Source organism: Microcaecilia unicolor, chromosome 1 (genome assembly GCF_901765095.1).
Source record: "Microcaecilia unicolor chromosome 1, aMicUni1.1, whole genome shotgun sequence".
Classification (NCBI taxonomy): domain Eukaryota; kingdom Metazoa; phylum Chordata; class Amphibia; order Gymnophiona; family Siphonopidae; genus Microcaecilia; species Microcaecilia unicolor.
This window is the reverse complement of record NC_044031.1, coordinates 645,525,471-645,553,295: the sequence shown is the minus strand read 5'-3', so window position 1 is coordinate 645,553,295 and position 27,825 is coordinate 645,525,471. Positions and strand designations below refer to the sequence as shown.

General features: G+C 45.1%; 1 protein-coding gene across 1 annotated transcript in view; it reads left to right on the top strand.

The window, feature by feature from the left end:
* Window positions 1-24,976, top strand: part of SLC15A3 (solute carrier family 15 member 3) — a 49,851-nt gene extending 24,875 nt beyond the window's left edge. Inside the window, exons 5-8 of the mRNA XM_030222229.1 lie at window positions 8,335-8,503; window positions 14,257-14,415; window positions 19,943-20,101; window positions 24,259-24,976. Of these exons, the coding sequence (XP_030078089.1) occupies window positions 8,335-8,503; window positions 14,257-14,415; window positions 19,943-20,101; window positions 24,259-24,434 (663 nt within the window). The 3' untranslated portion in view covers window positions 24,435-24,976. The remainder of the gene's footprint in view (window positions 1-8,334; window positions 8,504-14,256; window positions 14,416-19,942; window positions 20,102-24,258) is intronic.
* Window positions 24,977-27,825: the final 2,849 nt, after the last annotated feature.

Below are 27,825 nucleotides of genomic sequence, written 5' to 3'. Positions count from 1 at the left end.
ATAATAATAATCATTTCTATAGTGCTACTAGACGTACACTGCGCTGTACACATTATATGCAGGTACTTTCTCTATCCCTAGAGGGCTCACAATCTAAGTTTTTGTACCTGGGGCAATGGAGGGTTAAATAACTTGCCCAAGGTCACAAGGAGCTACAATGGGAATCAAACCCTGGTTGCCAGGATAAAAGTCCACTGTACTAACCATTAGGCCACGGGACCATGTTCTAGAAAAAGGCCTATGCCAGGGGTTTGCAGCAATACAAAGACTAAGTATATATGGTAAAAGAGCAGTTCTCTGACGCAGTACTCTCAATGGTACTTTTATCCCGTTGCACAACGAAGAAATATAATATGTCTTTGTATTGCTGCAGACCCCTGATGCAGACCTTGTGCTGAAATATAATCCCATGTCGGGTCCCAGTTTCTTGTCCAATAAAGACTTAGTATGATATACGTTGCATGGTTGTCTCAAGTTGGTAGACCCAACCACTATCCCATCTTCTCTACTGTTTGAGGAACATGTGTAGTGGGTTCCTGTTCCTCCACCTCGGTGGATTTTTCGTGCTGTAAAGGAACTTAAGCATCTACTTTCCTATATAGAATTCTACCCTAATCAGGTATATTGTTTTAAGTGCAACACTTACACCAGCCAAACAGGATGGGGATGCACACATTTAAGTTACTGTATTCTATAAGGGCATGTAAATGTGCGCCTCACACAAGCTCTGCCTAGACTCTGCCCATGTGAATACCTACCAGCAAAGAACATTCTATCAAAAATATTCAGGTACTTATAGAATAGCACGTAGCCAGATTGCTGTTATTTACGTATTTACATGTTCTTATATGCTCATAAATAACTAGAATACTGGTATTTATGTGTGTACTTGCTGCATAACTTTGACAGCTCCGTATTCAATTACCTCCATTAAGCCTACCATAAATTTCTCCTAGAGCAGCTCCTGATGTCAGTCCATGGCTTTCCTGACAGCCCTGCTTTGGCCCCTTCCCCTTCTGGCAGTTTCCTGGCTCTCTGCCTGTCTACTCTTGGCATCTTCACTCCTGGAGAATTTCTTCCTTGCTCAGACCGCATCTTGGCTACCTTCAATTAGCCTTCATAGCAATACTTCTCTGATGTTAGAGACCCCAGAAAAATCCCTCCCTTAAAGTTGCATCAGTTTTTCTATTTCCTGAAACCCAACTTTGTTGAGCAGCAATTCCTAGCAACTTGGTATTACTTCCTTCTCCTTTCATTACTCTGACTTCCTATTCTATGTTTCTGGAGTGCATTTGCTGATGTGAAACTCTTGCTTCATGTCTCTCTTACATGCACCCCCTACCCCCCCCCCCCCTAACATATCTCAATCCTGTCACATAGCACCTTCTGCAATTCTAGTAATATACACATTATTTTAGGAAGCATAAAAGGATATTGTACAACTTGCTGATAAACTGGATTGTCCAGCCTAAAAACAGGCAGATGACCATCCTAGCACATATAACCTAGTCACATAGAATACAAAGACAGACTATCAAAGAGGAAGGAGGTAATAGAGAGCTGCTGGGAATTGTAGCTCAAGAAACTTATGTTGCAAGAAAGGGAAAAGCCAATCTGGCTTTAAAGGAGTGATTTCTTTAGGGAATGTAGTCTCAAAGAGACTTTGCTGTGAGGACAAGGTGAAGGTAAGAAGGGTGTGGTTTGAGCAGCTAAGAGAAGTCTCCAGGTGAGATGGCAACAGCACAGAGGAAGGAAATGAAAGCATGGGAAACCAGGCTTAACACATCCCTGAGTTGTCAGTTCAAGAGGTAAATGCTGGAGTGTTTTTCCTAAAGCTTAAGTGATGTTCTTCTGAAGAGCTCAGAAGGGGATTTAGGTGGTTGTGCAGTGCTCAATGCCAAGCCAAAGGAAATCTGTATGTTATAAACTTATTATATGTGCATGCAAGCTATAAAATAGTATCAGTTGCGTGCATAACAATTTAATAAATATCTGCTAATTGGCATTAATGACCAATTAATCAGTGGTGTAGGAAGGGGGCGGTGGAGCGGTCCACCCCAGGTGCACGTCGCTGGGGGGGTGTCGGCTCCGCTGGTTCCCTGCTCTCTCTGCCCCGGAACAGGTTATTTCCTGTTCCGGGGCAGAGAAAGCAGGGAACCAGCGGAGCCGACGCAGCTCCCAGCGACAACGTGCACTCGGGGCGGAGCACCAGTGGTAAGCATGCGCTCCGAGGGGGTGTGTGCACACCGAGGGGGGGTGCGCCGTGCTGCACCCGGGGGGGGGGGGGCGCAGCGGTGACCTGCCCCGGATGTCAGCCGCCCTCGCTACGCCACTGCAATTAATGACTATGATTGGAATTAATTGACACTAATTGTCACTAATTAGCAGTTATGCACACAACTGCCATTAGCATAGTCATCAACTGTGTGGATGCCTGGGCACCCCCAACATTTTATAATGTACTTTATTAAATTTGTAGATGAAAACTCCATGTTGTAAAGTGCTTCCTAGCCCAAATATTGCTCCCTCCTCCTCCTGTAGCCTATTGGCTAGCTGTGTGACCAATGAGTTGCAGGAGGAAGAGGGAGCTACTGCAGCCTATTGGTGAAGAACAGCAGGTAGACACTGACAGGCAGATGCTCAGAACTGCCACGGTAAGCCAACAGCACAGAAACCATACTGCTGGAACAGCGCTGAAACCTAGCTTGCCAATGCTCAAAGGAAATGATATTCAAATTAAATGTGCACTGTAAAAACGAAAGCAAGGGAGGGATGTGCTTGGCGCATATGCAGAAGAGTTTCACGGTAAGCTCGGCTCATGAGCATGCACCTGGCAAACCTGAAGCACACACTGCCATCTGTTTTCTGTGCCTTTAAATATAAGCATTTCAATTTTTTTTTTTACTTGTAAGGATCATATTTAATCTCAGTTTGATACTGAGCCATTTATCCCACAGTCCAACTTAGCGTATATCACTTAAATAAATGAGATCTCAAAGCTTCCTAATGAGACAATTCTCAAAGGAATAACTGCACCTTCACCATGTGCATCTCAAGTACAATTGCAGCAAGATTTTATCATTGGTCTCAACAATATTTATGAGGGGAGAAAAAACTAACCAATGCAAAAAACTCTCGCTATAGAGAAAAACCATTGGTTCCTAAAAATTCCCCCCCCCCCTCCTCTTTTTTAATACTCAGAACTGTGAGAGAAAGTGCTCAATTATAAAAAATCTGCAATCTACTGAAAGAAAACTCTACAATACCAACAATGTTCAACTAAGCAAAACTTTTATATATATACAGTGCAATCCACTTAAGTGCAAGGGTCTGGGACCAAAGAAATACATGCAGTTAACTGGAGCATGCAATTAACCGTTGTGACCCAAAGAAGCTTGACATCTAAGAAACATATGTACAGTACTGGTTATTATTGTACGTTCAGTATACAGTCTCCATTAACTGACATTAGGCTTACTTGAAGTAATCAGTTATAGTCCTCTGTACACTATTGGGTCTATGAGTTCCATAGGCCCGCATGGTGTTGAGACTCTCCAGCACTCTTGCAAAAGTGACAGGAGGAAGTTGTTGAATTTCATCAGCATGTGCTCATTTCATCATCTGTTTCATCATCAGCCATTGTTGCCTGCGTGTAGACGCATATCTCGACATCAGTGCTGTCGTCAGCTGTTTGTAAATCGTAATCAACAGCTACGTAGCAATGAAACTCCTCTTCAGTAACTCCGGCTGGGATGTCAATAACCTGTTCATCTGACACGTTTGCAACAGCTGAATCTGTTTCATCCCTCTCCACATCCTTAACAAAGCTTGCCCGCTTGTAGCAGTTCACAATGGTTGCCTGTGTAACATGATTCCAGGCTTCTTTCTGCATATGTAGGGAATCCAACAGTGATAGATTACGAGCCAGTTCAACAGCACGTTTATCCTTGCCAGTCTGGTCATCCATAACGTTCATCAGACAACGTAGCACAAGAGCCCAATAATGTTGTTTGAAATTGGCTTTTATGCACTGATCCATAGGTTGGATCAGAGAGGTAGTTTTGGTGGCAGGAAGACCAACTTGACGTTAGACAGCCTGACATTGCAGCACAATTATCACAAAGCAACAAAATCTGATGCTTTTGTGCCCACATTCCAGTGTCTAACTTCTTTAGCCACTGCTTCCAAATTTCCCCAGTCATCCATGCATTTGCGTTAGCCTCGTATGACACAGGAAGTCACTTAACTTTCTTGAAGCAACGGGGCTGTTTGCTCTTTCCAATGGCGAGGGGTTCCAACTTCTCACTCCCATCCATATTGCAGCAAAGGAGGATCGTCAGTCGGTCCTTTCGACATTTTACCTCCTGTAGTTTCGGCTTGTTTGAATGCAAGTGTTCCATCAGGAATCGCTCACCAGTAGAGACCGTTTTCATCAGCATTGAAAATGTCACGAGGTGCAAACTCGTTCAAGATGGTAGGAAGACCTGAAACAACCCAATTTTCAGCACCAAAGTCATCAGCGTCTTTGTTTCTCACCATGCTGTTTCTTGAATTTAATGTTGTTCCTCTCCTTCCATCTTTCCAACCATCCAACAGTGGCTTTGAATTCAGTTAGTCCAAGACTTTCAGCTAGCTGGTTAGCTTTCTCCATAAGCAGTGGACCACTGACAGGAAACTGTCTGCTCCTGACTCAAGAAAACCACCGAAGAGCATCTTCTACATCCTCAGCTTTTCCCGCCCGTTTTCGTTTCAGTTGTGGATTTGTATTGTTTTGACAGTCTTCCAGAAGCTGGTCTTTCTGCTTCAAGACATGTGAAATTTGACTGGGATTGACACCATATTCTTTAGCAATAGATGCTTGACTTTGTTTTCTAATTTTTTAAGAACTTCTATTCGTTCAGCCAGTGTTAAAGTCTTACAGTTCTGCCGTGACAACGACGACCCCAGTGTACACTTTAACAATGTTCTTTCGCTTGTTCTGCCTGTGGCAGTTAAAGGGGCAGTAAATTTGAAATCTCGTCGGTTGTCACACGCCAATCGGCTTCCATATTTCATGCGCACACTTATGCGGAGTCTTTCCTGCAGAGGAGCGGTCTTAAACCATGCATATAAGCGAATCTTGCACTTATCAGTGGTGCGCTAAACCGAAGTTTGTCCCCATAGAAATTGATGGTGCCAAAACGGGACCAAAGTACGGCATGCAGTTAAACAGAGCATGCGCTTATCCGACGTGCACTTAAATGGAGTGCACTGTTTGTATATATATATATATATATATATATATATATATATATATATATATATATATATATTCATATAAATAAGCAAATTGTCCAAAAAAATCTCCGAGTGGTGCACCAAACAGTACTTATCCATGGAGAACCGTAATCTTCATTCTCATTCTCCACTGTCCATGGCGTTACCATCCACTCGCTACTACTAAATCCCAACCGAGTGTAGTTTGTCCTCCTTTTTTGATTTTTTTTTGAGGTATCAACACAGTTAAATACGAAATTCTCCAAGCTCAATACTAACATTGCTTTTGGATGCAGCAGACATCTTATAACATGCTTGCAACAGGCATCTGGATGGTGTAGATTCAGCAGGCATCTGTGTGAAGTAGATACAGCTGGCAACTATATGGCATAGATTCAGCATAGCATGAATACAGCAGATGGCTGTATGAACATAAGATCCCACTACAAAAATTCAAAAAGGGTAGAAGAATCAAAAATATGAACCACAAACAAAATTATGAAAAATTCTCCACAACTACATAGCACATAGAGGTGTAACTGTATCTCCAAATGTTAATCGTATAACTATTATACATTTGTATTAATATATACACAAAAAAGATAGGAGGAAAAAGCCTCAAAGAGCAGCAGGCAATAACAGTCTCTAGAGCTGTTTACTCTTCGTTGTTTGCATAAAAGAACTCCCATCAAATTTCAGCCATGTCCAAAAACCAAGGAGTAAATACATTACTTAGCTTATGGTTTAAATGCAGCCATCCTCTTTCAGTGCCATAGATCAAATAAATCAAAGCTCACGACCAACGATGGCCAGCATTTCACTGGAGATACTTCAGGGATTGTGGACTGCTTCAATCAGAAATAGTGCAAGAGGCTGACACCAGTGTGGGCTTCAAACATGAACATAAGCATTGCCATACTGGGACACACTGAAGGTCCCTCAAGCCCAGTATCCTGTTTCAAGCAGGGGCCGATCCAGGACACAAGTAAAACAGATTTTATTCTGCTTATTCCAGGAACAAATAGTGGATTTTCCCAAGTCCATATTAATAAGGGCTTATGGACTTTTCTTTTAGGAACTTGTCCAAACTTTTTTATACCCTGCTAAGCTAACTGCATGTATAGATTCAGCATGGCACGAACACAGCAGACAGATGTACAGCATCCATGGACACAGCAGTATATGGCATGCAACTTGGCATGAACACAGCAGAATGACCATATGGCATGCATAGATATAGCATGGCATGAACACAGCAAAATAGCTGTTTGGCACAGATTCAGCATGGCATGGATACTGCAGAATGACTGTATCATGCATACCACAATCAGCTTTCTGCCTCAAAGTCAGTGTCTATGGCAAAGATTCTGCTGACAGCTCTATGCTATAGATTCAGTACATAGCTGTATGAAGCTTATACAGCAACCAACTGTATGGCATAGTTCTACTTGCTAGCTGTATAGCACAGCTCCAGCAGCCAAATATCTTGTTCAGCTGCATGGCTGCAGAAGCTGAATCTATGCATGCAGTTAGCATAACAGAATGGTGTTTATAACTGTCTATTGGCAACTTTCTTCCTAATTATGGGACCCTTGATATAAGGAAACTTCTATTATCATTCACATTTTGACATTTTCCCTTTTTTCTTCCACTGTTTTCTTCAAGAATAGAAAGGAAATTCAGCTGCAGTTACCATATCCTTACTTTTGTTTTCATTGTCCTTAGGCTGTGCCTTATGGAGATCTGTTGAGAGGTACACCAACAGAACCTTTGTCTCTTGAAACAATTCTAATTTATAATATGCTCAGGTATTCCACCTCATGCCCTCCAGTAATTTAGTGTGTCTTTTTGCTCATTTTCTTCAGGGACCTTTGGTCCCTACGTCTCTCTCGATGGGATTAGTTTACTACGGAATTTTTCAAGGAATTCCAGCTTTTACCTTTTTTTGCTTTCTTTATTATTTCAATATTCTGGCCCCACCCTTTTTGGATAATTATGTCCCACTGTTTCTGGACTGGTCTGGTATAGATGAAAATGAAGGAAAAATTGAGTCTTTCCTGATAATTTTCTTTCTTTTAGTCCTACCAGACCAGTCCAGAAACCCACCCTGATTGATTTTAATTTTATTTCCCTTCTGAGGTCTTTTCCTCTTGTAGATTTCAAATACTACTACTACTAATAATTTCTATAGCACTACTAGATGTACACATTGCTGTACATATATGCAGGTACTTTCTCTGTCCCTAGAGGGCTCACAATCTAGGTTTTTTTGTAACTGGGACAATGGAGTGTTAAATGACTTGCACAAGGTCCTGCAGTGTGAATTGAATCCTTGTTGCTAGGATTAAAGCCAGCTGCACTAACCATTAGGCCATTCCACCTTCACTAGTTCATGTCTCCTGTTTTTCAACAGTCTTCAGTGTGCACAGTTTTATACACCTCCTGACTCAGTGAAATATCTGTATAAACACAGCAGAATGACCATATGGCATGCATAGATATAGCATAGCATGAACACAGCAGAATAGCTGTATGCCTCCATTGTTACTGTACATATTACATGACATGTCATTTATTATTGCCTATATCACTTTGATCGGCTGTTTTTCCTGAGCACCACTGCTTGGCTATTCAAAATACTGAACATTCTATGACTGCACAATACCCTTAAGGGGCGAGTCACAAAGAACTACTTTCTTTTTTTTGTCTACATCCTCTGGTTTGACAGGCACAACCTACTGGTTCTGGACTGGTCTGGTAAGACTAAAGGAGACAAAATTATCTGGTAAGACATAATTTTTTCCTTGGTTCACTAAATGGGCTAATACTGTATGTTATGCCTTGTAACATGCATTATCCTGTACAAGGTGTGGTATTACTGACTGTAGCTTGCAAAGTCACCTTTGCAAATTTTGCCACAATTTTGTATATTGGTCTCCTCACAGGACCCCTCTTCTGTGTCCTCCGTCTCTCTCTCTCCCTCTCTCTCTGCACATCTCTGTCCTAATGCTCATCTCTCCCTGCCTTGTCTCTTTTGGTTCTTCCCCCTTCTCACTCGCACTCCTTCTCTCTCTTCAGTTCCCAGATGCATGGCTCCTCATGGCCAACGTCATCGTTCTTCTGGTTCTGGTCCCTCTGAAGGATCGTGTCATCGACCCGTTCCTGCTGCAGAGAAAGCTGCTGCCATCAGCCCTCAAGAGGATGGCCCTCGGCATGGTTTTTGGCTTCATGTCTGTTGTAACTGCAGGTGATGATGAGAAAGGGAGAAGAGGAATGTAGTATCTTATCCTCCGAAGCTAATGGGTAGGACAATTTTCAGAGTCAAATGACATGGGCAGATAGTGATTTATGCACATAAATTGTGAGTCTGAAAATTACCCTACTTTAGTATTTCTAAATGTAAGCGCAGGGTTCCACAACATAGATATTTTCAGCTGAATTTAGGAAAGAAATTTCCAGATGTATATTTTGGGCAGGATCGGTAAACTACACAAGTGGATTGTATTTTCAGGTCTACACAAAGAACACTCACTCACACAAAGCAGTGCAAGTATCCTTGGATATACCCATAGCAAATTTCACGTTATGATTATTGCAGCTGTCTGGGTTGTGCCATGTCCAGGTAAATGGAACTGACATGTCATCCATCATGCTATGGCTTTCATCAGGGTGTACTGTGTAGTCTGCAGGTGGGTGGGTTCATTTGAGCAGATTGATTCTGAAAGGTGTCGATTTAAACTCTGGAAAGCAGGGAATATTGGTGGGAAATTCAAACTTGTGGCCAATGAACTTTCCTGCCAAAGTTTGAATTTGTATCACAATGAACTTTTGTGCCTCAATTTCCTACCAAAATTTCCCACTTCCAGAGTTTAAGTTGTAACAATGAACCTTCTCACTTTGAATCATCTCACCTTCCAGAATCAAATTATTCCAGTGAAACCACCCACCTGAAACCCCAGCCAGTCAGGTTTGAGAATCCACTAAATGCAAAGAGGTGGGATAATGTGGGATACAAATGCAACAAATAATAATAATAATAAAGAAAGCCACAGCACGATGGGTGGAACACTGGTTTCATTTACCTGGTCACAGCACAACCCGGACAGCTGCAATGATTATGACAGCAACCACAGAAGCCTAAGAGAACAAGTTTCACTTTGATAAATCCAGGTTGATTCTTCCTTGGTAAACTTGTTTTCTCTTGGAAAATTGGTGCAAAAGTGGAGACTCAAATGTTTCTGCTACAAGAGGAAATCTCAGTAACTGCTCAAGTTTGAATCGTTTCCACAAAGCAGTGGCATAGCCAGAAGGCAATTTTTGGGTGGGCCAACAGGTTGGATGGATGGGCACTAGAGAAACACCTGCCACCTGATATGCCCTGCCCACACCCCTACTCCTACCGCACACCTACCCCACTCCCAATAACTTCAATGGGAGTAGCAGTGCTGGCCTCAGTGGCTGCAGGCCATATTGAGAGCTAGGGGAAATATAAGAGGGTGCACTCTTCATCACCCACTGAGCCACGGTCCACCAACACAGCTATGCTTCCCCAAAATATGCCCTAAATATTACAGTGGGGCACTAAAATATCAGTACATCAAGAAAACTGAACAAGCCAAAGTACTATAGAATACTACATAGAAAATTGATAGTAACAGAATACATTGGTCACACACACAGAACACAAATGCCAAAAACAGAATAAGTGACCACAAACCATAAACATATCAAAATCCCAAGAGGCCAGACCTTGCATTTAGCACAGCACAGAGAAATACAAAGAGATGCATTTTCTCCTATACTGTGCAAAATATGATAGCACATGCAAGACACAGTGTTAGGGAAGGTACAACTGGAGCAACTGCGTTTGGCCCCCTAGCCAGAGAGAACCGCAGGCGAGCTGGAAGCTGAAGAAGGTGCAGCCTGTTAGTAAGCTTTGGGGTCCCCTCCTAAATATCTGCCTTGGGCCCCAGCCATATCTAACACCAGCTCAGACAGGATTTCAAATCTGACATATTCTAGTCACAAAATAGAAAAATAAAATTATTTTTTTTACTTTTTGTTGTCTGCTCATTTTATTTTTCCAAGTCATGTTGGTCCCAGGCTCTGGTTTCTACATCCTTCTGTCTTCTCTTAACTCACTCACCAAGATCTCATGTTAATTTGATATTTCTACTCTCTCTCCATGTCCACTATCCATCTTCTTCCATCTCTGTACCTCTATCTTCCTCCATGTTTAGTATCTCCCTTTCTCTGTGTCCCTATATTTCTCTGTCCAGCTTCTACTACTACTACTATTTATCATTTCTATAGCGCTACAAGGCATACACAGCGCTGCACAAACATAGAAGAAAGACAGTCCCTGCTCAAAGAGCTTACAATCTAATAGACAAAAAATAAAGTAAGCAAATCAAATCAATTAATGTGAACGGGAAGGAAGAGAGGAGGGTAGGTGGAGGCGAGTGGTTACAAGTCAAAAGCAATGTTAAAGAGGTGGGCTTTCAGTCTAGATTTAAAGGTGGCCAAGGATGGGGCAAGACGTAGGGGCTCAGGAAGTTTATTCCAGGCGTAGGGTGCAGCAAGACAGAAGGCGCAAAGTCTGGAGTTGGCAGTAGTGGAGAAGGGAACAGATAAGAAGAATTTATCCATGGAGCGGAGTGCATGGGAAGGGGTGTAGGGAAGGACGAGTGTGGAGAGATACTGGGGAGCAGCAGAGTGAGTACATTTATAGGTTAGTAGAAGAAGTTTGAACAGGATGCGAAAACAGATAGGGAGCCAGTGAAGCGACTTGAGGAGAGGGGTAGTATGAGTAAAGCGACCCTGGCGGAAGACGAGACGGGCAGCAGAGTTTTGAACCGACTGGAGAGGTGACTAAGTGGGAGGCCAGCAAGAAGCAGATTGCAGTAGTCCAAACAAGAGGTGACAAGGGTGTGGATGAGGGTTTTGGTAGAGTGCTCGGAAAGAAAGGGGCGGATTTTATGGATGTTGTAAAGAAAGAAATGACAGGTCTTGGCAATCTGCTGGATATGAGCAGAGAAGGAGAGAGAAGAGTCAAAGATGACCCCAAGGTTTCGAGCTGAGGAGACAGGGAGAATGAGAGAGCCATCAACAGAAATAGAAAATGGGGGGAGCGGGGAGGTGGGTTTGGGGGGAAAAATGAGAAGCTCGGTTTTGGTCATATTTAATTTCAGGTGGTGTTGAGACATCCAGAGAGCAATGTCAGACAAGCACGCTGAAACTTTGGTTTGGATGCAAGGTGAGATATCAGGGGTAGAAAGGTAGATTTGGGAGTCATCAGCATAGAGATGGTAGGAAAAGCCATGGGATGAGATTAATGAACCAAGGGAAGAAGTGTAGATAGAAAAGAGGAGGGGACCAAGAACAGAACCCTGAGGTACGCTGACAGGCAGAGGGATAGAAGTAGAAGAGGATCCACCAGAGTGAACACTAAAGGTGCAGTGGGAGAGGTAGGAAGAGAACCAGGAAAGGACAGAGCCCTGGAATCCAAGTGAGGACAGGGTATCGAGAAGTATGCTGTGATCGACAGTGTCAAAAGCAGCGGAAAGATCAAGAAGAATGAGGATGGAATATTGACCTCTGGATTTAGCCAGTAATAGGTCATTGGAGACTTTAGTAAGCGCAGTTTCGGTTGAGTGGAGAGGGCGAAAACCAGATTGTAGTGGGTCAAGAATAGCATGTGAGGAGAGAAAATCAAGGCAGCGGCGGTGAACAGCACGCTCAAGTAATTTGGAGAGAAAAGGAAGGAGGGAGATGGGTCGGTAATTAGAGGGACAAGTAGGGTCGAGTGAAGGCTTCTTAAGGAGAGGTGTGACCACAGCATGTTTAAAGGCAGCAGGGACATTCGCAGTGGAAAGTGAGAAGTTGAGAATGTGACAGATAAAAGGAATAAGAGCAGGAGAGATGGCATTAAGAAGGTCCCCAGTGCCAATATATCTCTACCCTCTCTGACCCTACCCCATCCATCTTCTCTCCCTCTCACTCACTCCCCTTTCCAGCATCTGGTTTGGTTGCTTGATTCCCTACCTGCCCACCCACCCCGCCCAGTGGCGTAGCTAGGGGGGGTCCCACGGGAGCAGCCACTCCCCCAAATGGAGTTGCGCTGGCACCTATTTTTTTCAATGTGTTGCATTGAAAATGTGTACCAACGGAAGTCCACTCTTGCACCGCTCTTGCTCCCCCCACGCCGTCAACCTGGCTCCGCTTCTAACCCTGCCCTCCCTTCCTCCCTCACGCTGTAGGTTTAGTATTTGTTCCCTTTTCTTTCATCTCCTTGGTCTGGTATCTCTGTTCCCTTCCCTCCCTCGTTTATATCATTTATATAGCGCTACAAGGCATACGCAGTGCTGTACACCATACACAAAAAAAGACAGTCCCTGCTCAAAGAGCTTACAATCTTCCTCCCATATCCACCCAGATCCCCTCCTTCTCTTCCTCCAGCAGCTCTCTCCCTTCCATCCAGTCCCCTCCTCCTCTTCCTCCCTTGTCCAGCAGCTCTCTCCAGTCCCTTCTTCCTCTTCCTCCCTTGTTCAGCAGCTCTCCAGCCCCTTCCTCCTCTCCCTCCCATGTCCAGCAGCTCTCTCCCTTCCCTCCAGTCCCTTCTTCCTCTTCCTCCCTTGTCCAGCAACTCTATCCCTTCCATTCAGATCCCCTCCTCCTCTTCCTCCCACATCCAGTAGCTCTCTCCCTTCCCTCCAATCCCCTTCCTCCCACAAGTCTGACTCCGGCAAAACTTTCCCTTCCCTCCAGCCCCTCCTCCTCTTCTTCCCCCTTCCCCCAAAAGTCCAGCACTTACTTTAGTTCTGCCCTCCAGGCCCGCCCATCCAACATCCTTCGCTCACTGTCACTGCCTTTTCTCCCGTGGCTCCAGGTATGGCCATCCGGGTGGCAGCGTTCAGCATTGCCTGCGTGCCTGCCTGCCCTGAAATTCTTCTTCTCCCTAGGCTCCGCTGCCTCGGTCCCTGCATTCTTTTTTTCGCTCATCACACAGAGCTGCCATTCACACAGGCAGCTCCACTCCCCTTTGCTGCATCCATCCGGCCCTCTCTGATGCACTTGCTGTTTACGTAGGGCCAGATGGACGCGGCAGGGAGGAGCTGCCTGTGTGAATGGCAGCGCTGCGTGACGAGCGAAAAAAAGAATGCAGGGACCGAGGCAGCAGAATTTCATGAAGCTTCAATAATGGTGTGTCCATTTGTGTACGCTAGAGACTACAGGATTCCCATTTGAGCTGGGTTTTTTCCTTGACTTTTATGCACCATATTTGCCCCTTTATGAAGGTTTCAAATTAGCCCCTGACGCAGCCCTAGGTGGGCGAAACACGGCCTGTGTCGGGCGATTTGTTCATACATGATATCTTCAATAAAATCTTTTTGTTGTGATATTGATCTGCTGGCTTTCTTTCCCATATGGGAAAGTGGCTGGGCTTGGGCCCATCCAGGCCCGCCCGTGGCTATGCCCTTGCCACAAAGCAAAGCTGCAGCTGTCCTGCCTTCAGGCTTAACCTCCCTCACTTCATATGAGAATAAGTGAGGATCAAACTGCTCTGATACAGACACTGGGTCATAGTTTGGGGATGGTGCTTACATGGTGTATTAGCACTATTTTTCTAGTAAGGGCTTCATGGGATCAGTCAATTCAACAATGACTACAATAAGGTTCTAAAGCTGCCAGACTGCGCTGCACTGATAATGAAGGATGAAACAGTTTCCACAGAAAGGCAACTAGGCTATTACTGTCCCCGATGAGGGCCACTTACTACCTAGCATTACTCCTCCAGGATATAATTCTTTTCTAGGCTCAGTTGTATGTGAGGAGGTCATTTTTCTTCTTCCAGGACTTAGAGGGTTAGGGCTTTTAGCCTCTGAGTCCACAGGCACCCTTGCTAGCTGAGTTGGCAAAGGGGAAGCCTTTGGTTTGCATAACCAGGATGTTGCTGGGTGTATGGGCAGCAGCCAGTCATGTTGTGTCCCTCTTTTGTAGGCATTCTGGAGAAAGAGAGACTCATCTTTGTGCACAACAACCAGACAGTGATGCAGGTCATTGGCACAGACCAGTATACTGCAGCTGATCTTCCCATTTGGTGGCAGATTCCCCAGTATCTTCTGATTGGGGTCAGCGAGGTCTTTGCCAGTATTTCAGGTAAAAGAGAGACATGCAGGCTGTCTAAGAATGGGATGTTATGTACCATTTTCTCAATTGCATTTGAATGTATGAGCCTTTTTAGAAAATTATATGAACTTCTCAGTTACTATTATTTATTTAAATTACATAATCCCAAATTAGACAACAGAGTTCCATAAGCATCATTTAAAAAGGCTGTTTAAAAATCCAAATATTAAAATTAAACTAAATGATGACATGAAAACAAAATTAGAAAACTTGCAGGCTCATTTTCAAAACAGGAGGAAACCCATCTTTTGACACAAATCGGAAGATGGGCATCCTTCTCGTAGGGACGCCCAAATCGGCATAATCAAAAGCCGATTTTGGGCGTCCCCAACTGCTTTCCGTTGCGGGGATGACCAAAGTTCACGGGGCCGTGTCGGAGGCGTAGCAAAGGCGGGACTTGGGCGTCCCTAACACATGGACGTCCTCGACCCATAATGGAAAAAAAATGGCGTCCCTGACAAGCATTTGGACGACTTTACCTAGTCCTGTTTTTCTTACGACCAAGGTACAAAAAGGTGCTCGAACTGACCAGATAACCACCGGAGAGAATCAGGGATAACCTCCCCTTACTCCCCCAGTGGTCACTAACCCCCTCCCACCCTCAAAAAACATCTTTCCAAATATTTTGTGCCAGCCTCTGTGCCAGCCTCTATGCCAGCCTCTAATGTCATACTCAGGTCCATCACAGCAGTATGCAGGTCCCTGGAACAGTTTTAGTGGGTGCAGTGCACTTCAGGCAGGCGGACCCAGGCCCATCCCCTCCCTACCTGTTACAGTTGTGGTGGTAAATGTGAGCCCTCCAAAACCCACAACAAACACGCTGTACCCACATCTAGGTGCCCCCCTTCACCCGTAAGGGCTATGGTAGTGGTGTACAGTTGTGGGTAGTGGGTTTGGGGAGGGGTTGGGGGGCTGAGCTATGTACCTGGGAGCAATTTCTGAAGTCCACTGCAGTGCCCTCTAGGGTGCCCGGCTGGTGTCCTGGCTTGTCAGGGGGACCAGTGCACTACAAATGCTGGCTCCTCCCACGACCAAAGGGCTTGCATTTGGTCATTTCTGAGATGGGCGTCCTCAGTTTCCATTATCGCCGAAAATCAGAAATGACCAAGTCTAGGGACAACCATCTCTATGGACGACCTAAATGTCAAGATATGGGCGTCCCAACCGTATTATCGAAACGAAAGATGGACGCCCATCTTGTTTCGATAATACGGGTTTCCCCGCCCCTCCACTGGGACGTTTTGCGAGGATATCCTCAGCAAAACTTGGCGTTCCTTTCGATTATGCCCCTCCCAGATGCCAGTGAAATCGTTACAAGTCAAAAGAAAAAAATATTTGCTTAAACTTAAAAAAAAAAAATTTTGTCTTCTTTCCATCTCCTTTTCCTTGCATTTCCTCCAGCCCCTCAGATTCTCCATAGCAGAGGGCAGGCCCAGGCCACAGTGGCTCCACTTAGGCCTAGAGTTCAGGCTGGCCAAGATATCTCTATTCAGAGTCTAACTGGCCATACCACGTCCTCTCAAGCCTGAAACCCAAGCTGGTAGCAACTACTTTTCTGAAAACCAAAATGACATTAGGCAACGGGCATCAAGTTTTAGCAGCCTAGGCAACCTAGGGGCCCTATACTAAGGCATTAAGGCATTCCAAAAAATGGCCTGCGCTGGTGTAGGCACGTGTATTGGACGTATGCAGGTCCATTTTTCAGCGCACCTGCAAAAAATACTTTTTTGGGGGCCGAAAATGGACGTGTGGCAAAATAAAAACCAGCGCACGTCCATTTTGGGCTTGACACCTTACCGCCACCCATTGACTTAGTGGTAAAGTCTCACGCGTTAACTGGGCAGTAATCATCAGTGCCTGTACACTGCCAGTTACCACCCAGTTAGCGTCACGCAGTAGAAAATAGCAATTATTTTCTGCCACGCATTTTGGACACACGTCAAAATTTTAATTACTGACTGGGGCATGCGGTAGTCAGGCGGTAGTTCTAATTTGATGCAAATTGAACATGCATAGCCGCCTGTGCACCTTAGTAAAAAAGCCCCCTAGTGTCATACATGTGACTCAATGCAAAAGACTGGATAGCACCCCTCTCGCTGCTGGACTGCTGACTCCATCTTTGTGATTTTGAGTTTTTCTATAATTTAAAACTTGCTACAGTATTAAGGATATTAGCCTAATATAAAAGTGTATTTTAGTTTATATAGTATATTGTATGATTTATTTAGTGTTTCCTTCTTAGATGGTAATGAAATGTATTTAAAACTTCTAGAGAAAATTTCAGTTTAAAACTATGGGAAAAGGGTTTGTACACTATCCTGCTTATTTTCGAAGGAGAAGGGCACCCATCTTCCGACACAAATCAGGAGATGGGCGCCCTTCTCTCAGGTGCAGCCAAATCAGCATAATGGAAAGCCGATTTTGGCCGCCCTCAACTGCAGTCCATCGCAGGAGCGGCGAAAGTTTAAGGGGGCGTGTCAGAGGTGTAGCGAAGGCGGGATGGGGGCATGGTTAACACACGGCCGCCCTCAGCCAATAATGGAAAAAAGAAGGGCGGCCCTGACGCGCATTTGGCCGACTTTACTTGGGCCATTTATTTTCAGGACCAAGCTTCAAAAAAGTGTCCAAACTGACCAGATGACCACTGGAGGGAATCGGGGATAGCCACCCATACTCCCCCAGTGGTCACCAACCCCCTCCCACCCCCCAAAAAAATTAAGAACACTTTTTTGCCAGCCTCAAATGTCATACCCAGCTCCTTGACAGCAGTATGCAGGTCCCTGGAACAGTTTTAATGGGTGCTGTGCACTTCAGGCAGGCAGACCCAGGTCCATCCCCCCCCCCTACTTGTTACACTTGTGGTGGTGTTTAGCCCTCCAACCCCCCCCCCCCCAAAACCCACTGTACACACATATAGGTGCCCCCCTTCACCCATAAGGGCTATGGTAGTGGTGTACAATTGTGGGGAGTGGGTTTTGGGGGGGGCTCAGCTCCCAAGGGAAGGGAGCTATGTACCTGGGAACAATTAATAAAGTCCACTGCAGTGCCCCCTAGGGTGCCCGGTTGGTGTCCTGGCATGTGAGGGGGACCAGTGCACTACAAATGCTGGCTCCTCCCACGACCAAATGCCTTGGATTCGGCCGGTTTCAAGATGGCCAGCCTCAGTTTCCATTATCGGCGAAAACCGAAGCCGGCCATCTCTAAGTCCGACGATCTCAACATTTAGGTTGACCATCTCTAAGGTTGACCTAAATGTTGAATTTGGCCAGCCCCAACCGTATTATCGAAATGAAAGATGGCCGCCCATCTTGTTCGATAATACGGTTGGCTCCGTCCCTTCCCGGTGCTGTCCCCGGAGATGGCCGCCCTTATAGATGGGCGGCCCCATTTGATTATGCCCCTCCACGGCAACTAGTTAATGATGCTTGCTTTTCTCTCTCTCTCTCTCTCGTTTTATTCCCCTCTTAATACTAAATTAGGTCCTGCTTGCTTTTCCCTCTCTCTCTCTCTCTCTTTTTATTCCCCCCTTAATACTAAACTAGATCCTGCAGTGCCTGCTAGATTCTATCTGTTAATGCTGTGGCACAAAGTTTTTAAAACTGTTTTATTGCTATTTATTACCTTAATTATGAAATAATTACATTTAATACAGGCCTCGAGTCTATTAGTTAAGTTAAATACCTACTGATCCATTATACAGGCTTCATGGTTCGTTAAGCTATATAACATCTTACCTTGAGCACCTGTTAATTACACTGTATAACAGCAACATTGTTAGCCTCCTGGACGGCTAATTGCTACAATCAATTATGAATTAAACGCATAAGAAAATGTAAATGAGGGCAGTTCTATAACACTGTGTCTATATAGTTAGGGTCCCAGAGGGCACCTGATGAGGCCTATTCTAAAAAGGAAAGTAGGTAACTACTTCACTTTACAGAACACAATGAGAAACATTTTTTTGCACTGGGTCAGAACATTGATAAAATCCCTCTCTCCCCCCCCCCCCCCCCCCCCCCCCCCCCCCCCCACCCCCCCTGTGTTTCTGCTCACAGAATTAGAAACAGAATGTGATAATGAACAGATATCTCTATTCTGCTTGAAACAAAACTGTTTCCAGGATCATCCGCTTCTTATTAAAGATAGCATGTCCAATGCCTCCAACATCACTGGGGTGCTGCAAAATGCAGCATGTGCGACTTACAGCCAGTGTTAGACATTGGACCCCAAAGCTGCAGATTTAGGCAAATTTGGGGACCTTTGTGACATGGGGGTCCAGGGCAATTGCCTTTGTTGCCCCCACACCCATGCTGGCCCTGCTTATGAAGGACACAACCTCCAGCAGCACAGCTCCCTTCCCCCACCAACACCAGCATGCTGGGGTGCACTGAGATGGCATCTTCAACCAGGCCTTTAATGGAAGAACTAACTTGCTAGTCACACACACAAGGAGTAACTCCAGCTGCACATACTGTTGAGGGACTTGCTTATCCATTCCTATCCTAGCTGAGATTATAGTCATGCACCTTTCTGACCTTATGTGCAGCTTTCTTTAAATTAAGCCACTTGTTTTCTCAGTGACGATCCTAGGTCGGCTGCCACCTGGGGCGGATCGCCGATGCACACCCCCCCCCCCCCCCCCCCCCCGGGTGCATTTTTAGCTGCTGGGAGCAGCCCTGCGGCTCTCGGCTCCGCTGGCTCCGGAACAGGAAGTAATCTGTTCTGGGGCAGAGGGAGCAGGGAACCAGCAGAGCTGACAGGTGCGCGGCTGCTCTCTGCACACTCCCAGCAGTGTGCACCCGGGGCGGACCACCCCCACCGCCCCTGGTACGCCGCTGTGTTTTCTAACTCCTTTTACTCTATCTTATTTATCTATATGTTCTATCTTTGCTAACACCCTATGCTGTTGTCTATTAAAATGTTTTCCATGAGGACAAGCAGGCTGAATAATCCTCACAAGTGGGTCGGCGATCCGCACCGGCCTGGCTGGGCTATGGTCGGGCCCAAGACAGCCACATGAGGGTTATCAGCCTGCTGCCCTCGGAGAATACCTGCTACAGATAAGTATCTTCGTTTTATTGCGTATTGTGTTGACATTGTAAATAATATACTATGCCATACTTTGTATTGTTATTTGAATATTTTTCCTACTGTAATTGTCTATTGCTTATGTTTGACTTATTCTTGCTGTACACTGCCTTGAGTGAATTCCTTTAAAAGGCGATAAATAAATCCTAATAAATAAAATAACTAAATAAATATGTCCTGATTATGAAGAATAGTTCTGTCAGCAATACCCCATGCCGGAGTGCTTGGAAACAGAGGATATCCTGGCTATGCAGGTCTGTGCCTTTAGCTACACGGCTTCCTGTAACATCATGCTGAGGGTGTTTGGGGACAGAGTATATCCTGATTATGCAGTAGTAGCAGAATAGCGTGAAAACATTGGCTCTTTCAGTTTCCCTATGTCACTCACTTTCTCGTCCCTTTCTCCAAGGTTTGGAGTTTGCATATTCTGAGGCTCCCAGAACCATGCAGTCAGTCATTATGGGACTGTTTTTCTTCATCTCTGGGGTAGGATCTCTCTTGGGATCTGGACTGCTCTCTCTCCTCTCTGTGCCAGAGAATGGATGGATGCACTGTCCAGAGGACTACGGTAAGAAGCAAGAAATAAACATCAAACCATCCAAAACACGGCTTTACACCTGCCTTACACATACCGACAGTTTAACCCCTGCACTTATAAAAGCTCATTGGCTTCCTATATCTGCCATGTTTTATTGTATGGTGTATAACATTCTATTTGGTCTTGTCCTTCAGTATTTTCTAAATCATTTTATATTCTCAACTTTAATTAGACTGGTGAGAATGATAAGTTTGTTTGCCTCTTTATCTTTAAAGGGTAAAAAAAAGGATCAAACTACTGGAAAATTGTGTTTCATTTCAAGCAGCAAGGCTAGATAAACATATTATTAATTTTTTACTATCTGCTAGGGATTACGAACCTGTTAGAAACCTGATTAAAAACATACTTATTCAGAAAATTTCTACAAGGGAAATAGATAATTATGCTCTGGTTAGAAGTTCCTTCTTTTGTTCAACTTGTTTATTTTAATTTATTATGATTATTGTGTTTCCTGGTAATGACCAGTTTGTTTAGTTGTGATCCGCGTAGAACCACAAGGTCAACAGCGGAATATAAGACATTATTTAAAGTTATGTTAAGCTGAAAAGTGTACATATGGATAAGTACATAAGTATTGCCATACTGGGAAAGACCAAAGGTCCATCAAGCCCAGCATCCTGTTTCCAACAGTGGCCAATCCAGGTCACAAATACCTGGCAAGATCCCAAAAAAGTACAAAACATTTTATACTGGATGGTAATCCTGTAACAGGGCTCCCACTATAGACCCAGGTTATGGCATCTATTGTAAGCCTGTTCTTTAAAGAAAAGTAAGTACATGGATGAAAATGCTCTTACATTTAAGGAACGAGCACTTAACACCAGCCCTATAGCTCACGTAAATGCCTGCACCATGGTGTTAGTACAAGCGTGGGTAACTAAAAGAATTGTATAATTATTGATTAATGCACACACTCCGCCCACAGTCTGCCCAAACTCCTCTCCCCATGCGCATGCCCAGACAAGGTATGCGTCATCAAATCACGGTGCATACTCTTCAGCCAGTTAGTATTTGCAAGAAGTCATTTACATGCATAAGTGGCCACTTACACACAGAGATGACTAGAATACCTCATATGACTGTGCCTTACTGCCACAGCTCCTGATAGAATTACTCTTTCATAGTGTGACAAGAGGGCTTATTTTTGAAAGAGAAGGACACCCATCTTTCTACAAAAAATTGGAAGATGGACGTCCTTCTCCCAGGGTCGTCCAAATCGGTATAATCGAAAGCCAATTTTGGACATCCCCAACTGCTTTCCGGTGCAGGGACGGCCAAAGTTCCAAGGGGGCGTGTTGGAGGTGTAGCGAAGGCGGGACTTGGGCGTGCCTAACACTTGGACGTCCTTGACCCATAATCGAAAGGAACAAGGACGTCCCTGACGAACACTTGGAATACTTTACCTGGTCGTGTTTTTCTTATGACCAAGGCACAAAAAGGTGCCCAAAATGACCAGATAACCACCGGAGAGAATCATGGATGTCCTCCCCTTACTCCTCCAGTGGTCACTAACCCCCTCCCACCCTCAAAAAATATCTTTCAAAATACTGATTGCCAGCCTTTATGCCAGCCTCAGGTCCATGACAGCAGTATGCAGGTCCCTGGAGCAGTTTTAGTGGGTGCAGTGCACTTCAGGCAGTTGGACCCAGGCCCATACCCCCCACTACCTATTACGTTTGTGGAGGAAACAGCGAGCCCTCCAAAACCCACCACAAACCCACTGTACCCACATGAAGCTGCCCCCTTCACCCATAAGGGCTGTGGTAGTGGTGTATATTTGTGGGTTTGGGGGGTTTTTGGATGGCTCAGCACACAGGATAAGGGAGATATGTACCTGGGAGCAATTTATGAAGTCCACTGCAGTGCCCCCTAGGGTGGCCAGTTGGTATCCTGGCATGTCAGGGGGACCAGTGCACTACATATGCTGGCTCCTCCCACTACCAAACGGCTTGCATTTGGTCATTTCTGAGATGGACGTCCTTGGTTTCCATTATCACCGAAAATCAGAAATGACCAAGTCTAGGGACGACCAAATTTAAGGATTTGATGTCCCTGACGGTATTTTCAAAACGAAAGATGGACGTCCATCTTGTTTCAAAAATATGGGTTTCCCCGCCCCTGGATCGGGACGTTTTGCAAGGACGTCCATATCAAAACATGGACGTCCCTTTCAAAAATGCCCCTCAAAATGTCCTATTTACCCTTCCCACGTCACTTAAATATCACGGCATATGTTGAGGAAAGAAAAAAGCCTCAGTGAGCAGGACAGAGCTTTTACTTCTTTAAGCTCATCAGTCACTAAATATTCTAATCATAGGCAAAAAAAAAGAAATTAATAAACTCTTGCCAGGCCAACTTTTAATTTCTTAAATAAAGCACTTAACTTTTGTAGCAGTAGCAATTAAAGCTGTTGGGTAGAGGCCAACCAAAACCAACAGTTCTGGCTGAAACCGAATTCGCCGCCGAAAACCATGGTTCAGTTTTGGACGGAACTGCAACAAAAAATTGTGGCTTTGCCCCCCCACCCCCACCCCCCACCCCCCCACCCACACACTGCTGCTGCCGTTGCTGCAGACCAGCCTCCTCCCACCCCACCCCCAACAGAAAACATGTGCCCCCACATCCTGGGCCACCCACCATTCTGCCCTCCTTACCACCCCTTCGCCCCTGCAGTAGGTCCTCCCCGGGCCTTTGTAAAGGCCCTGATGCTCTAGTGGTGTCTTCAGAGCAGGAGCATCCAAAATTGCTCCTCCCCCTTTTCCTCTGTGCTGAAAAAATTGCTACTATGATTTCCCACAACAGCATTACAAGACTGCCATGGGAGGTCGTGGCCGCCATTTTGGAACTGGGAATGGCCTGAGCAACAGCAAGTGGTGGGCAGCTTGGGAGGGGGGATGTGCTTTGTGTCAAGGAGGTTGGCGGGAGGCTGACTTGTGGCAATGGGGGGCGGGGCTACAGTTTTGGGTTTCCGCCAAAATGCCTGAACCTGGATTTCTGAAACTAAAACCGAAATTCGTTCAGCTTCTACTGTCAGGTCATGTCCTGTAAATTCATTTCCAAAGTGTTTCACAGTACAGAACTGCTGCTTCAGGGAATAATGAACCCAGTGCTTTTACATCTTTATAGATTTAAAAGCACTGGGTTTCTAATTCCTTGAATCAGCGGTTCTGTATCGTGAAACATGTTAGAAATGAATTTACAGGACATGACCCGACAGCTTTTTGCTACAATAGTTAAGTGCTTTATTTAAGAAATTAAAAGTTGGACGGGCAAGAGTTTATTTGCTCTGTTTAAGGAATAATTTTTTTTTGCCTATGATTACAATATTAAATAAGTAAAGATCTTAAAGAAGTAAAAGCTCTTATCCTGTTCACTGAGGCTTTTTTTCCTTCCTCAATTAATATGTGCCGTGAAATTTAAGTGGCAAAGTACAGTATATAGTGAAGGTATTTTGTGGTGATTTGAGGATTTTACTTCACTTACCCCCCCCCCCCTTTTTTTTAGAGAACACATTTACCCTTCCACCATTTATAAATTCACGCATGTCTGTTCCGGGACTGGGCGTGAAAAGGCACGGTAAACTGTAACTCATTAGGACAAAAGGGATTGTACGAATATGTGAACCTTTGTCTTTTTATGTGTGTTAGCGGTGTAGCCATGGGGAAGAGGAGCCGGGGGGGGGGGGGGGGGTGGCTTGGGCTCCACCCCACACACTTTAAGCTCAAGTTCTCTCCAAAACTGTAGCACCTGTTGAATGGTTGGGGAGGATGCCCAAGCCCTGCCAGCTGAGATCCGCAGCTCCAGCCCTTCCCCCTTGTGATGTCTAAACAGCGAGGAAGTCGCCAGTGTGCAGAATAGATTGGGGGGGGGGGGGGGAGGAGGCAATGGCAGCAGACAGTCCTCTTGCCAGGTTGATTATCATGAGCAAACAATGTCCAAGACTATTGCCTTAGTCAAGATGAGGGGGTTAGGGCTGTAGGTTGGTGAAAACCAGCAGCAGTGCAAAATAAGCCTTCATGATTGACAAGTGCAATAAATGGAAACATTCCCCTTCCCCATCACCACCACCCACATACCCCCTATCAGCAGTGGATGATGTCATATCAATCACTTTTTTTTTTCTTTAGGAAATATTAATAACTGCCATATGGACCGGTATTTTTTCCTGCTTGGTGGCATTCAGGCTGCGGCTCTCCTCCTCTTCACTTGGATTTCATTCCGGTATGAGAAGCAGCAGCAGCAAGAGGACTGCTATCTGTGCATCAACAAGCAGAATCAGAACGCAGACGGATTGGTCTCATGACTCACGCCCTCCAGAAGTCACCTGACCTCCACTCTTCCCTCTGCTCTACTTTCTCCCCATCTTCAGTAAACGACTCAACTATGGCTCTTCTCAGGGCAGGATTATTATTAACCCTTTGGTAGCCCCAGGCAAAAATGTGTCAGGAGTTATCATAACTTCCTTTGTTGTATGGTGTTGAATGGTACCTGAAAAAGTAAGTTTCAAAAACAAAATCCCACAAAGGGGACCCTGCCTGATTCCGATTGCAGAGACGGAAGTGCTGAAGTCAATGCACAGGAGATGGGGAGAATAGACAGACTCTGAGGGCAGACAAGCTCTATTTCTCCTTCCCCCATTCTTATCAGGGCAAAAATTTGAATTCAGAGCCACTAAATTAACACATTTACCTGGGCCCCTCCTCAACATTTGGACCCTAGGCATATGCCTACTTTGCATATACCTTAACCTTGCCCTGGTTGTTTGTTCTTCTGTCTGATACCAGCCCCAACCTGTTCTCTGGCATAAAGTAGCTTAATGATTAGTGCAGCAAACTGGCAACGGGGGGGGGGGGGGGGGGGGGGGGGGGGGGAACCTCCTCCAGCCAAGGTGGGAAGTGGCAGGCAATGGGGGGGGGGGCAGCGACGGGTGGCAAACCAAAATGTGCACCCCACCTCGGGCTCTGGCCCCCTCCCACCACGAGGTCTGGCTATGCCCCTAAACTGCTTTGATTCTAACCCCAGAAAGGCAGTATATGAAATCCCATCCCCTCCTGCCCTCCCTGTACATAGATACTGTCTGCTATTCTGCATTGCAAACAAGTCCTCATTCCCTGCTGCATACAGCCATATATTATAACATTGAAAACACAAAAGAGATGTGACAATGAATCCCACGTGAGCATCTTAAGTCTCAAAGGGATGCCTCCCATGCCTTGTGAGCTCCCTGGAGTCTGCTACGCCAGGTCCTCCGTGAATCACTCTCCAGTTCTGCAGCACGGTAGTGCAGTGTTTTACATTTGGACTATGTTCTCTGAAATAAAATCTGATGTCACTGATATTTACTTCCTTGTGCAAACTGTACTGGCTGGGAAGGAGGAAGGGGCTGTAGAAAGATGTGGGTCAAGAAAGAGGATCTATAACTTTCATTTGAGTCACGTTGCACCCATGATCTCTATCCTAGACAGATTAGTATCACTACTCTCCTACTTGCTTATCAGCAACACCCCCTCCTGGCCTGAACTAGGCCACTGAACATGCCCCAAACTAACTCTGTTTCAGCTGAAAACAAGACATGACTCTGGTAAAGAGCATGTTGTATCCTATAAATGTAAGGTGATTTGAAACTAAGTTGCTGGTAATTGGTTGGCTTTGAGCTACTTGGTGACTGCACATTTTAACACTGACGGGTAGATAGTAGGACTGTAGGAGGGATTGAACCAGTCAGAAGAGGCTCCAACCCAGTTCAATCACCCTGGCTGGACAAAGCGCTTTCAATTAACTTGGCGGCTAAAGTTAGGCCAGCCTTATTGCTGTCCTACTGGGGAGGTTACATGAGTGAGAGAGACTGGGTGAAGACTGGGAAGGTTATATGAGTGAGACTGGGTGAAGGCTAGGGAGGTTACATGAGTAAGAGAGACTGGATGAAGGCCGGAGAGGTTACATGAGTGAGACTGGGTGAAGGTTGGGGGGGGGGGGGCTTACATGCGTGAGAGAAATTGGGTGAAGACTGGGGAGGTTACATGAGTAAGAGAGACTGGATGAAGGCTGGAGAGGTTACATGAGTGAGACTGGGTGAAGGTTGGGGGGGGGGTTACATGAGTGAGAGAGATTGGGTGAAGACTGGAGAGGTTACATGAGTAAGAGAGACTGGGTGAAGGCTGGGGAGGTTACATGAGTGAGAGAGACTGGGTGAAGTCTGGGGAGGGGACGATGCCCGGTCGTATTTTGCCACTATTTGACGAAACATGCGGCAAAATACCACAATGTGTGCTTTTGCCCTCCAAATGTTAATAAATATAAAATGTGGTCCCCAATAGGAAAAAGGTTGGACAAGCCTGATGTAAAGAATCATAGGTGCCTACATTCTCTCACAGACTATGGGCCTAAGCATGTATGTACGCACCTAACATTTAGCCACAGACCTGGTGTAACAGCAGGGACCTAAATGCCGAACATGCACACAATATGTATAGTATTCAACAAGGGTGTCCTACCTAGGATCTACCCCGTGTATGCTCCTTGCAATACATATTCACAGAACAGCACTTCACTGAAATTTTGTTTGCATACTAGTATTCCCACACATTTATGTGCATGACAGGGGAAATTCTATAAATGGCGCCAATAAAATATGGTCACTCAATGCCTTTCTATAAAGGGTGCTCCAGGATGACCATTCTTTATAGAACAGTAATGAGCGCCAAGGTCCATGCTCAACTTTGGGCACAAGGACTTACGCCAGCTGAAACCTCGTCTAAATCCTGGTGTGCAAGCTGGGTGCTAATCCCCGCTATTCTGTAACACTGCGTGCATCTCTTGTAAATGCCCCTGACCTGTCCATGCCCTTCCCTTGGCCACACCCCCTTTTGAGGTTTACAAGATCCAATTTAGGCGCCCCCATTGTTACAGAATAGCACACAGCTAGATCGGCACCCAAACAATTAAGTGCTTCTAACTCCAATAATTAAATTGTTGGAATCCATTAACTTTTGGGTGCCAATTTGGGATGTGTGTCCAAATTTGGATGTCCTTTATACTCCAGGAATACATGTGTTAAATATCTGTGCCTATTTTATAGAATTTCTCCGGTGCATTACACATTAGTCATCTAGTTTAATTCTGGTCATTCATTGTTTCCTCATATACAGTTTGGTTACATCTATTTGTTTGTCTCTCTGTAAAACTCCTGTTCTCTGGGATTCTGTGCTGGATCTGGTGACTGATTAGCAGTGCTTGGGTTTGCCTGACAATTTACTGCCCACAATTGGCCTCTGAGAGTTGGAACTGGCAGAAATATGAAGGAAAATTAATACTGGTTTTGCTGTGGCTCTAAGCAGCAGAGAACATAGCACCAAACAGGAACAGCATCTACTCAAGTTAAGTAACACTCACAAAGGCAATTCTTGGGAGCATCTTCTATAAAGGAAAACAGGCACCTACTTTCTGTTACCGAATATTAGCATAACCTGGAATAAGCACCCTTAACGTTTAGGCATGATCACTTATGCCTGCCCTTGAGCTGGTGTAAATGCTGACACCTAAGTATGGAAGTGATGTACATAACTTATGGTATCGTGTGAGAGTTCGGCCTATGTTCCACCACTGTTCCACCACTGTGTACATCTCCTTGCAAATACAAGCTATGTAAGTGTGCTAATCAACATAACACGTGTTAAATCAATTTAGCACACACT